The sequence below is a fragment of the Molothrus ater genome, chromosome 17, assembly GCF_012460135.2.
Source record: "Molothrus ater isolate BHLD 08-10-18 breed brown headed cowbird chromosome 17, BPBGC_Mater_1.1, whole genome shotgun sequence".
Taxonomy (NCBI): Eukaryota; Metazoa; Chordata; class Aves; order Passeriformes; family Icteridae; genus Molothrus; species Molothrus ater.
In genome coordinates, this window is record NC_050494.2 from 6,204,024 (window position 1) to 6,216,734 (window position 12,711).

Here is a 12,711-nt window from a genome sequence, read left to right on the forward strand (position 1 = left end):
CACCATTTCCAAGGAGCCGAAAATGTGGTGACACAAGAGGCAGACCCTTCTTGTTCAAGTTGAGGCCTAAATTCTACTAGCATAAAAGGAAAAAAAAAAGACTTTTCATATACCCAAACACAATAACCAGACAACTACTGTGCTTGCAGCAAACAGCCTAATTTCTACTACAGACCAGGAGCCCAATTACTTTGCATTGTCCTGCTCCATCGAGTGCACTCACTGCTGTCTGACACACTCTGCCTTTCTCCTGGATGTTTATACCACACAGATGGAACAGCAACGCAAACCCAATCTCACCTCTGTTGTTATTCAGATCTAATCTTAATCACCTGCCCCATAAGCAATTATAGAATAAAACCAAGCTTGTTTTGTTTTTTAACAGAATACACATCACTGTTTAACCAAAGGGGCCAATGCCACAGGGGACCAGCGCCAGCAGCTTCCTTTGTTCGCTGCCGAAGCGTCCCCGGGCCCCAGCTGCGAGGCACTGATAGGATTCTGACACTGACACTTCATCCCAGCTCTGCCCCGCAGCCCGGCCCGGCCTGGCAGCCCGAGATACGGACTCACGGCTTCGTGCGGGGGTCGCCCCGAAACCCCCGAGGGTCCGGGATCGGTGTGCTCGGTGTGCCCGGGGTGCTCGGTGTGCCCTGTGTGCCCGTGTGCTCGGTGTGCCCGGTATGCCCTGTGTGCCCGGTGTGTCCGCTGTGCTTGCTGTGCCCGGTGTGCCCGGGTGTACCCAGTGTGCCCGGTATGCTCGGTGTGCCCGGTGTGCCCGCTGTGCTTGCTGTGCCCGGTTTGCTCGGTGTGCCCGGGTGTACCCAGTGTGCCCGGTGTGCCCGGTGTGCCTGGTGTGCCCTGTGTGCCCGTGTGCTCGGTGTGCCCGGTATGCCCTGTGTGCCCGGTGTGTCCGCTGTGCTTGCTGTGCCCGGTGTGCCCGGTTTGCTCGGGTGTACCCAGTGTGCCCGGTGTGCCCCGTGTGCCCGGTATGCTCGGTATACCCGGTGTGTCCGGTGTACTTGGTGTGCTCAGTGTACCCGATGTGCTCGGTGTACCTGATGTGCTCAGTGTGCCCGGTGTGCTCGCTGTGCACAGGGTGCCCGCTGTACCCGGTGTGCTCGCTGTGTCCGGTTTGCGCAGTGTGCCCGGTGTGCCCAGTTTGCGCGGTGTACCCGGTATGTCCCGTGTGCTCGGTGTGCCCGGGCACGGCGGGAAGGCGGCAGTGCCAGGGTTGGGCACCACGCCCGGACACGGCACTGGGGGCACAGACCCGCACAAAACTCACCCAAAGAGAGACGCGACGGGAGAACAAGTGACCGGGGCAGTGTCACCCCACGGGCACGGGCACAGCACAGCTCGTACAGCCGCGGTAGCCGGCGGGAGCTCCCGCAGCAGCGCGGGCAGCGCCTTCTCCCCAGCGTTCCGGTTTCAGCCGTTTTCCCGCACCTGAGTGCGGGGCTGTCCCAGCAGGCGCTGCCCGGTGCCAGGGGCTGCTGCCCACGGCCCCGCGGCTCCAAAGAACCGAGGGGGCCGGAGCTCGGCGCGCCCGCAGCCCCGCTCCCGGCCGCGCACCGCCAGCAAGGGGGTGACACGGGCCGGAGCATCCCCGCTCCCGGCAGGGACACAGCCCGCGCTTACCGGCGCGGGTTCCGCAGCTGCACCGTCTCCATGGCGGTCCTGTCGGCGAGCCGCTCCGTCCCTCACTGCTCCATGGCACCGCTCCGCCGCCGCTTCCGCCCGCCGCCGGATGCCAGTGGGGAGCGCCCGCCCCGGCTCCGGCGGCAGAGGCGCGGCTTCCCGGGCGCGGCGGCGGCGGCTGTGGCGGCGCGATGGCCGCGTCCCCCGGCTCCCCCTGGTGCGCTGCGCCGGGCCGGCAACGAGGAGTTCCGCCGCGGGCAGTACGGCCCGGCCGCCGAGCTCTACTCCCGGGCGCTGGCGCAGCTGGAAGCCGCAGGTAGGGCACGGCTCGGGGCGGGCGGGCGGGGACACCCCTCTGAATCGCGGCTGAATCGCGGCTGTGCCCCGCGCAGGCGATGCCAGCGCCGAGGAGCGCAGCGTGCTGCTGGCCAACCGCGCCGCCTGCCACCTCAAGGACGGCGCCTGCAGCCTCTGCGTGGCCGACTGCAGCAGGTGAGCGGCGGCGGGGCCGGGGACACCGGCCGGGGCCGCGGGGAGCGCTGAGCCGCTGAGCCCGGCGCGGTCGGGGCGGGCGGAGCGCGGCGCAGCCCCGGGGCGCGCTGGCTCACGGCGCTCTGCCCTCCTCCGCAGCGCCCTGGAGCTCGTCCCGTTCGGGATCAAGCCCCTCCTGCGGCGGGCAGCGGCGTACGAGGCTCTGGAGAGGTACTCGCTGGCCTATGTGGACTACAAGACGGCGCTGCAGGTGGACTGCTCCGTGCAGGCGGCGCACGATGGAGTCAACAGGTAAGGAACGGTGCCCAGTGCCCGCAGTTGGGTGCTGCTGCTCCAGCCGTGCTCACTCCTGCTGCCCTGGCAGGACCAAGCTGGGTCCCAGGCACACGGGTCCCTGGCTGCGCTCCCTCTGCCTGCTGGTGCCTTTCGGGGTGCTGGTCGAATGATTGCTGTGGGACTGTTTTTGCTCTGCTCAGTGCCTGGTTTAAAGGAAATAATGAACTAAAGTTCAGTATTCTATCCTTTAAGACTCGCTATGTTTACAGGCTGCTATAGTCCTGTTCACTTTCTGATGCCCGCTGCTTGCCAGACCAAGGAGTGAAATGCATCTCTTGCTCACCTGAGCAGTCACAGCCCCAGCCCGTGTCCAGTTGTATTTTTAGCCCTGCTGGTGCGAAGATAATCTTTTTGCAAAGGTCCTGTCTGTAGAATAAACCTAGCTGAGATGCATGTAAAGAAATTAGCAAAGAGAGAGATGCTGTTCTTAATACACAAGCCAGGTTAAAAGTGACCGGGCTGGTACTGCATGGCCCAGCCAGGGTGACTGGGAGCTGTCTCTTCCAGGATGACTAAAGCCCTGCTGGAGAAGGATGGTGTGAACTGGCGTCAGAAGCTGCCACCAATCCCCACAGTGCCTGTTTCTGCCCAGACGAGGTGGAGCGTTCCTTCTGCCCAGGCCCCTGGGGCAAACACTCCTCCTGCAACTGCACCACGGGGAGAAGGAGGTGGGGACGTGCCCTTGGGCTGGGCAGAGAGCCCTGTAGTCCCAAGGGTGATGAACAAGACAGCTGCCACACCTGCTTGGTGTGTTTGCAGCCAGGGCTGAGGCCTGGGGAAACCCAGGCCTGGTTCTGCCACAGCCTTTTCTGTTGATTCTGATTTCTTTGATGTCTCTGTGTCTTGTCTCTGGTATGGGGATATTTGTTTTCTGTGAGGCTGTGATATTCTTGTTGGTTTTATAGAGTTCTGTATCCTTTCACACCATTTCCAGACAAGACTGCTGCTGGCATGGAGAGAGCTAGAGTGCTTAAGGAAGAAGGAAATGAATTAGTAAAGAAAGGAAACCATAAAAAAGCAGTTGAGAAGTACACTGAGAGTTTAAAGCTCAACAAGGAATGTGCAACTTACACCAACAGGTACTGTTCAGCTCTTTGCCCAACTGTTTCTTAGCCCTGTATAAAAACCACCATGGCACTTCCTGGCAGAACTGTTTAATATTTGCTCCCAAACTAATAAATAAAACAAAACCACCCCCTCAGGTTCACCCCAAGTGCAGCTTCCTCTGTAGTGTAACATTCTTTGATCAGGTGCTACAGAACCCCTTGGAGACCCTTCCCTCTGGGCTGCCAGGGCATTTCTCCCTTGACTACTTTGTCTCTGCTGTCCTACAGACCTCAAACTGCAGATTGCTGTTCTTAAACACTCAAAGTACTTGTATGGAGCTGCAGCAGGCAGAGCAGGTGCTGCACTGGCAGAGGCAGGAACCTGCATCCTCCAACTGCAAGTGCACTTTGTCTTTAGGGCAGGTTGCTCTAAACATCTTCCTTTTTGTTTCTTTGAAAAACCATTTCCTTTTTTTCCTCCCTGTAAACGAAACAAACTTGAGTTCCAGAGTAAGATGACACAGCACACGAGGATGGTTCTGGAGCCCAGCTTTGTGCTGCCCTGACAGCTGCTCTGTTGTGGCTCTGGATGCTGCTTCCAGCCAAAGGTCTCTGAGCAGCTGTGTGTGTTGCAGAGCTCTCTGTTACCTGAGCCTGAAGCAATACAAGGAAGCAGCACAGGACTGCACTGAAGCTCTGAAGTTGGATCCTAAGAACGTCAAGGCACTCTACAGGCGTGCTCAAGCACTTAAAGAACTGAAGGTAAGTCAGGAGTTTCTGCAGGGCTTCAGGCTAGGACTAGATAGCTGTTGCTGCACGATCAGAGCCAGAGATACCCTTTAGGGCTTGTTCCTGTGCTAGACAACCTCTGCCATCAGACCTTTAAGGACCAAGAGTCAGACATCACACTTTGCTGTTTGAATCTCATGAGTTTATCAGATCCTAGTTAGATCCTAGTTCTAGAGATGCTGAAGGCAACTGCTTTTCACAGAATCACAGACTATGCTGAGTTGGAAAGGGCCCACAGGAGCCTCTGAGTCCAACTCCTCACCCTGCACAGCACCACCCCCAGCAATGATACCCTGGGCCCGAGAGCTGAAGAACCTTTTCCTAATACACAACCCAAAGCTCCCCAACACAACTTCAGGCCATTCCCACAGATCCTGTCCCTGGTCACCACAGAGACCAGGGTTGAGCTTTATCTTTTTGTCTCATGAGGAATGCTGGAGTCAGTACTGGAGTACATATTGCATTGGTGTTGGGCTCAGAATGCACTTGAGTGATGAAATTATCATTTCAGTCCTAGCTGGAACATGTTTTAGAATAGCTACATCAATGCCAGTGCTTGAGCAGTCACAGAGAGGGAGGCACAGGCTTGACTGTGCTGTCTTTGCCTCTCTTGCTGGGCAGTAGTTCTGCCTTAGACTTTTTTAATGCACTACCCCTTCTGTCATGGACATATTTTATGAAAAATGCTTTCGATAGGATTTTTCTCCTGAGAAGCTGAGAGGCCTCAGAAATGAAATGTAAACAATGATTATCTGCTGCTGTGGAATGCAGCAGGTGCATCTTTGATTGGTCTTATGTGGTTGTTTTTAATTAATGGCCAATCACAGTCCAGCTGTCTCAGACTCCCTGGTCAGTCACAAGACTTTATCATCATTCCATTCTTTTCCTTGCTAGCCTTCTGATGAAATCCTTTCTTCTATTCTTTTAGTATAGTTTTAATATATAATTTTCTTTTAATATAATATATATCATAAAGCAATAAATCAGCCTTCTGAAACATGAAGTCAAGATTCTCATCTCTTCCCCTGTCGGAGGTGCCTGCAAATTCAACACCCCTTCACTTTCTAGGATTTCATATTAATGAAATAAAATATATATGAAATAAATTATTAATGAAATAAAAATATAAAGTATTCTCTTTCTAGGATTACAAATCAAGTATTGCTGACATCAAGAGCTTGTTGAAAACTGAACCAAAGAACACAGCTGCACTGAGATTACTGCAAGAACTGAACAGAGCCTAGGGTAACCAAGCAACCAGGAAAGCTTTCTTTTCCACTGCAGAGAAAAGCTTTCTCCCTTCTGCTGTTGATACAGGGACCAGTCAATGCAGGATTGGGGTTGAAATCTTCCAGTGCTGCTGAGATCTAAGAGGTTCTGTACCAGCACAGTGATTGCTAAGACATAATCTGTATCAAACTCTATTCAGCTGGCTCTGTGATCATGCATAGCTTTAGTGCCCCTCCCCAAGAGGCATTTAGGTTCATTTTCCTGGTTGAAGTCAACTTGCCTCTAACTATTGGCCTCAGGGACTCTTTACATGTTGGCTAAGATGCACAGGAGTGGCTGCTCCTGTCTGAAGAGCTACAAGCAGAGGGGTTTTAGTCCTTATTCAGGTGACAGTTTTGCTGCATTTGTGCTGCTATTACTGAAAGTCGCTGCAAGAGCTGCTGCAGTTGCCAGAGCACCACATACCCCTCTTGTGGCAGGGGCACAGTTACTGCACAGGGCCAAGCTTGTTCCCTCTCCCCCCTGATGCCTGCTGGCCCTCAGCTGGGTTCTGCTGCTTAGTGTGGCTGGGCAGATGTTTACAGTAGCAGCTTTCTTTAATTATTCTGCACATTTAAGAAAACAGCAGCAAGTTGGGCCTGCCTTGTTACACTGTGCACTATTCTTTCAGATTCTGGGTGCTTGGGAATTTTGCAATGGTTTTTTTGTCTTGTGTTTTTTGTAAAAAAAAATTAAAAAAAACCAAAAACACTTTAGCTCCTCTGTGCCTTTTGGAGCAGTTGCTATGGGGTGTTACAGGGAGGAAAATACACAGTAACACCCCAGCTGAGGTCTGGCTTACTACTTCAATGCATGTTGAAATTTCTCCTGATCTGATATTGATGGCACTGATTTTAAATGGTAGATAAAGAGATAGTTGGAGTTACTTTGTGAACTGTTAAAACCTGTTCTCATTAAAGCCATGTTTATTTTCACTCTAGGACTGTGATTTTTGTGATGGATGGAATAGGGGAAGGGAAACGCTTGTTTAACCATTTCATCCTGTCCCCTCTGTTTGTCAGAGGACTTCAGGCACTGTACAGGGCTTTGCTCTTTCAGACAGTGACCTCAGCTCATAGTTGCCCTGCAAGTTAGAGTTCAGAGAGCCAAAAGCTCCAGGGACACTGGGGCTGGGAAAGGCATGCCAAGGAGAGCACAGCACTGCATCATGGTTTCCAGCCCTTGCTCAGCCTTGCCCTCTGCCTCAGCTCATAATCCAGAATAATCCAGAATAATTCATAACTCATAATACAGAATAATAAGATAATAAGAAGCTAGCCCTTGGTCAGGGTTGAAAAATATTTGTTTCCTACGTTGCCTCTCCCAGCAGTGTTTCAGGCAGGCACCTCACTGAATTCAATTTTGGGAGCAATTGAATAGAGAGCAATCCCTCTAATGCCATTGAAGACAAAGACCTCTTACCTTAGCCTGACATTAAACAGCTTTTTGGTGTTCCCAGGGCTGTACTCCATCAGCTGAAATGTGCCAGGGCTTGGAACAAGTCCTCCCTGAGGGGCACAAATTGCTGCATTCACTCCATTCCTGCTTCTAAGCTTGGCAGCTCCATTGATCCCACAGCCAGCCCTTGCCCAGGCTCTTGGGGCAGGTGTGATGGATTCCAGGGTGGGGAAGCACACAGCAGTACCCAGAGAAGCAGAAAAGCACTAGGAGTGGGAGTCCAGGAGTCCAGAAGTAGGACTGGCTTCACTTTGGAGCTCTCCTTTTGGCAGCCCTGCTGGTACCTGAGTGGCAGACACCTGCACTGTTCAACAGCAGCTCATTGCAGCACCCCCAAGCAGCAGCAGCCACCATCTCCTTCCCCTCAAAACAGCAGTTTTGGTTGTGCCTGACACCAAAGATTTCCCCAGCAACAGCAGCAGGTGGACAAAGGCCATGCACAGCAGTGAGACACCACTGCAAGCTCAGGGGCACTTCTGCCTCTGCTCCTGCTGAGGTGCTGCTGTCTGTGCTGACACTGCCCAGGTGGGCAAGGGTAGTGCTGGCCACAGGGCAGCAGAGGGGTTTTGTGACAGGGACTCACCTTCATCTGCCCCTCTCAGACACAGCAGCTGCTCCAGACTCATTTGCATTGCTGCCTCAACTCCCTAAAGCCTCAGACTTCACCCAGGACTGCAGCCAGGGAGCCACTCTGAATCATTTCCAGTGTCATCAGGGATCCAAGGGCCAAGCTTCACCTTTTCTGATGATTTTGAATCCTCTTCTCCTTGTTCATATCCTTTCAGAGGCTATTCTGATATCCCTGTGTTCCCAGGCCCCACCTCTGGTTTTAAGGAGGGCTCACCCAGCACAGCCACCTGGCCCTGTAGGTGGTGTCACAGGCACCCCTGAAGTGCCCTGCTACACCTGAACAAAGGCTGCAGCCAAGCTAAACAACAGCAGAATGAAGTTTACTTGTACAGCTCCATTCCAGCTCTCCTTTTGTGCATTACACTCCTGCAAATAGATGTTTTTCCTCTAGACACAAAGCAGAAAAGCTTCCAGCCCGTGACACTTAAGAGAGAAATAACAAATCAGGGTCCTGTATATTAAGTGAATAAAGTCCTTTATAAGCATCTCACTGAGAAGATGATATCTAAACAGTGAACAGCTCAGGCTGAGGCATCCACTAGGAGGAAAATAAATATTTAAGGACGTCAGAGGAAGAACTGGTGAAATGAAGGTGAGAAAAAGCAATGATGAAAACCCCCAGTGAAGAATCCCAGTGGAGCAGAGCAGACACCATGCAGGAGCAAATGTGTAAGTGGTTCTATTAAAATGCTGGAAGGAAAACAAGAGGTAGGAGGGGTGACTCAGCAGGGAGCTGAAGGGAGAGTATGATACAGCACAGAAGGAAGATTGAGACAGCAAAACCAGCAGAAGCTGCACAGAAAGCAGGTGGGTGGTGCTGGTGGAGGGGTGCTCCTGCCAGCTCCAGGGAGCAGTCAAGTGAGGTCAGTGCATCACCAGCCTCGAGCACTGAGGAGTCTCTAGGGACTGAGATTCCTTTCCTAACTAGGAAGAGCAGAGCATTAAGGCCAAGGTGGTGACAGCAACACAGAGAGCACAAAGACAGCAGCAACAGGTCCCAGCTCCCCCTGCAAGCAGGAGGTGTCCTTGTAGGACACGATGCAGTCATGAATGCTTGCAGGCTCTCCAGTGACTCCTGGGAACCTCTGCTCAGAGACACATGGGAAACACAGCTTTGATTTACAGCTGCCTCACAATTCCTCAGAAAGTTGATCTTGTGCAGCACAGACACACAGACAGACCCTGTGGTGAGCAGCAGGAGACACTCGAGGCCATTGCTGCAGGTCTATAAGGTTCATTACTGGAGGAGAACAGCAGCAATCCATCCATCCTGTTTTGCTTAAATCCATCCTCCTAGGGAATCAGAAAAGATTAGAGGAGCCTGTTGGTTGGCAATTTGTTAATGTAATGCTGTATGTCCCTTCTGTCAGCTCTCCAGACTGACACCCCACCAGCACCACCAACTTCAATCCCTAATTACTGCAGCCTGAGTCCATCCTTCCACCTGTGAGAAGCAAAACCTTGGCTTGTCCTGCCAAGGGAACTAACCCTTTGTGGGGGTGGAAGTATCAGCTCTTTATTAGTGTCAGCTACATGAACAAATAAAACTACAGAACCCAATAAATTCACTAAAATGATGATTCATCAGCACTTATCATTTTCTGGGCAGCTGCCCCAGGCTGGGTTCCATACCACATTTCACAAGGTGCTTTCAGTGGTGAGAAGAGATTTAATGTGAGGATTTTTACAGGTGCAGGAGGAGGCAATTCTACAGGGGTTACAATACACACAAACAATAGGATGGGGCATGTGAAGACAAGCCAGGGTCACTGTATGGGCATGATTCCAACAGCATGGTGGGGTTCCTGCTCCTGTTCTTCAGCAGCAACACTCTCAGGGCTTGCTCTCAGTCCCATAGTCTGCAAGAAACAGAGAACCCACACATGTAATTTTTAACTGCTAGAGGAAGAGTTTAATCAGAAAACATGAAATTCACCTGAACTTGGATTAACACTGTTACTTTGATATCATAAGTCAAAAAGATGTCTGAAATATCTTCAAAGTGGTAGATACAGTCTGAATTGCTTTGTTAGTGTGTCTATCCCAGCCTCAGCAGCAGGGCCAGTTCCCTGATCAAGCACACAAGGGATATTTTATAGGATATCTACAAAAAAAAACCCACTGGGAACTCCCAGGAAAGATTGTGCTGGTCTCCACTAGACCTACAGAAAAGCAAGGATCTTTCCTATATTCCTTTCTGGTAGCAGAGTCATTGCCCTCATCAACATAGAAAGAGCCCACACAGGTCTCCGTGGTACGACTAAGTCCAGAAAATAGAGGATGCAATTTAAGAAATGGAATATTACAGTCAAAGACACTGATACTGCTCATTAAACCTCGCTTGGCCTGGATGAGAAACCCAATCCCCAGTTCCAGAGTTAAGAGCCCAGAGGCTCTGAGCACAGCAGGGCCCCAGCACCCACCTGGAGTCAGGGCAGGAAGGCCCCAGCAGGGCCCTTGTGGGGTGTCTCGGTGCTCTGGTGTGCCTGGAGAACAGTCACTGCCTCCTCGATCTGACAACAGAGCACAAGGGGGAGGAGTGGAGCTGCTCCAGTGGAAAACTGCACCAGGAACTCAACACTTCAGGTCCCAATGCAGCCTCCACACAGAGCTGCTCTCAAAAGGTAAAGAACTGGAATAATTACAAAATCCAAGCTTCTGCAGGAGACTGAGCAGCCTAAAGACCTTCTCTGTCTCTTACCAAGGGAAATTCTGAGGCATCTCTCCTTTATTATCAAGTCAGAACTTGCTAGACAGAAGTCAGCTTTCGCAGGTGAAGCTACCTGACACCACCCAGCAGAGCCCAGGCTCCTCAAAAATACAGCAGGGGAAGGGTGAAAGCAGCTCCTGTCTCCAAGGAGCAACAAAAAGATGCAGTCAATTCACTTCAACTACTTTGATGGGAACCAAAGCTAAATATTTACCAAAAGTAAGAAGGAAACTGAAGAAATACTGCAGAGAGGCAGCAGTTTGCTGGTTTCTGTTCTGAGCAAAGAGCTGCTTCCATGCAGAGATACCACCCTACTTTTCCCCTCTTGCTTCCCAGCCACCTCCAAACCACCCTCAGCTCATCCTCATGTGCTTTCAGGGAGCTGCTTCCAGCTTCTCCTTTTGCTGAAGGCAGGCAGACATTCAGGCACTGGGTGTGGTGACATCAACCCGGGGCTCCTTTTTCACTTGAAAATAAAACCTGCAGCTACTTGCTCTTCCTGCAGTGATCAGTGTCCTGGGCTGTGCCCCCCTTCCCTGGCAGCAGCAGGACATCAGCCCCTTGGAGAGGGATTTGTTTGGGCACTGGGTCTGTCCTACCTTGGAGCGCAGGGACTCTGGGGACTCCAGGAGCAGCAGCAGCTCAGAGTTGTCAATCTCCAGCAGCATCCCAGTGATCTTGCCAGCCAGTGAGGGATGCATCACATGGATCAGAGGGTAGAGGCGCTCACCTGCTCCAAACAGCAGCCAGGACATGAGAACCATGCAAGCCCCCAGCATTTTAACCCACTGCAAGCCCTCCTGCCTGCTCAACTGAAATGGGACACAAGGTGGTGATGGTGGTGGGGAAAACCACTGCTCACAGGCAAAGCTGCTCCAGCACGTCTCAGCCACAGGAAGCTGCTGGGTGAAGTCAGCAGCAGGCACCTACAGTGGGCACAGGGCAGTGGAGCTGTGCACACCTGCCCACCCCTGCACAGTTTCTGCAGGAGCAGTTTCCTCCTGGGAACAAAGAGCTGGTCTGTTGTAGCTATGATATTTTCTGAAAAATCTTGTCTTTAGGATTTTTTTCTCCTGAGAAGCTGAGAGGCCTCAGGAACAAAATGTAAACAATGATTATCTGCTGCTGAGGAATGCAGCAGGTGGATCTGTGATTGGTCTCATGTGGTTGTTTCTAATTAATGGCCAATCACAGTCCGGCTGTCTCAGACTGTCCTGGTCAGTCACAAGACTTTGTTATCATTCCTTTTCTATTCTTAGCTAGCTTTCTGATGAAATCCTTTCTTCTATTCTTTTAGTATAGTTTTAATATAATATATATCATAAAATAATAAATCAGCCTTCTGAAACATGGAGTCAGATCCTCATCTCTTCCCTCATCCTCAGACCCCTGTGAACACCACCACAGTCTGTGACCTGCTGTGCTTTGGCCAGGCCAAGCAATGCTGTCCCACACCAGGGCACTGCCTGCTCCACCACAGAACACCTGAAACCCAAGGGCTGTGTGGCACAGCTGACCTTAACCCCCATGGCCACCAAGCTGTTCATCAGTGCAGGATGGTTCAGAGCTCAGGGGAATTGGAAATGCCCTGGCACAGCCTGGCAGCACCTGGATGGAGCTCTGCCTCTCTGCAAAGCTTCACCAGACACTTCTCACTGTCAGGCAGCTCATGCAGACAGGGAGTGGCTTTATTGCTCCCATCCAGTTCCAACACAGACTGAATTTATTTTTTTTTTTTTTAAGCAGCATAATATCAGAGCAATCCCACAAAGCCTTAGAGCTTCTCCCAGCAGTTAATTTTGCCCTGGTGCATACAAGCCCAAATGCCCCCAGGGCCCTGCAGCTGGACCTGCTCCAGCAGAGCAGCCTGGCACCCACCAATCATTTGCTTCTGTTCCTGAGGGGGGGCTGCTGCAAGCAAGGAGGCTGTCAGTGGCTCCTGCCCCTGGACATGCACAGCAGGTTCTCCCACCTGGGGGAAAAACAGGGAAGAACAGCAATCAAAGGCTGGAAGGGATGCGAGTCACCTGACTTGCAGGAATGGTGCTCAATACCAACCACAACGGGGCATTTCAGCCTTCCAAGATGCATTGTCAGTTTGTATTCAAACAGCAGCTTGCAGAAAAGCTGGAATCAAGCACTGGAGCTGTGTGGCTACTGGAGCCACAGCCCCACAATGGGGATCCCAGGGCTCAGCAGTCACATTATCCCAGAGCAGGACCAGGAATGTCACATTCTGGTGGCTGCAGAGCACTTACCTGTGGGGCCATCACAGGTGGCATGTGCCCCATGGGCTGCATGTTCCTGGCAGAGGAGGAGTACTTGTACTGCTGGGCCCCC

The 12,711-nt window shown here is 52.1% G+C and overlaps 2 protein-coding genes across 3 annotated transcripts in view; one reads left to right on the top strand and one right to left on the bottom strand.

Moving 5' to 3' along the window:
• Positions 1-1,732, bottom strand: part of STK4 (serine/threonine kinase 4) — a 48,819-nt gene extending 47,087 nt beyond the window's left edge. For both annotated transcript variants that reach the window (XM_036395580.2, XM_036395579.2), the window contains exon 1: positions 1,642-1,732. In XM_036395580.2, the coding sequence (XP_036251473.1) occupies positions 1,642-1,673 (32 nt within the window). In that variant the 5' untranslated portion in view covers positions 1,674-1,732. The remainder of the gene's footprint in view (positions 1-1,641) is intronic.
• On the top strand, positions 1,672-6,513 carry TOMM34 (translocase of outer mitochondrial membrane 34). The gene is made up of 7 exons (XM_036395867.1): positions 1,672-1,957; positions 2,034-2,133; positions 2,272-2,424; positions 2,977-3,137; positions 3,404-3,548; positions 4,151-4,277; positions 5,450-6,513. Exons 1-7 carry the CDS (start codon positions 1,672-1,674, stop codon positions 5,546-5,548), a joined length of 1,071 nt encoding a protein of 356 aa, XP_036251760.1. The 3' UTR covers positions 5,549-6,513.
• The last annotated feature ends 6,198 nt before the right edge of the window (positions 6,514-12,711 follow it).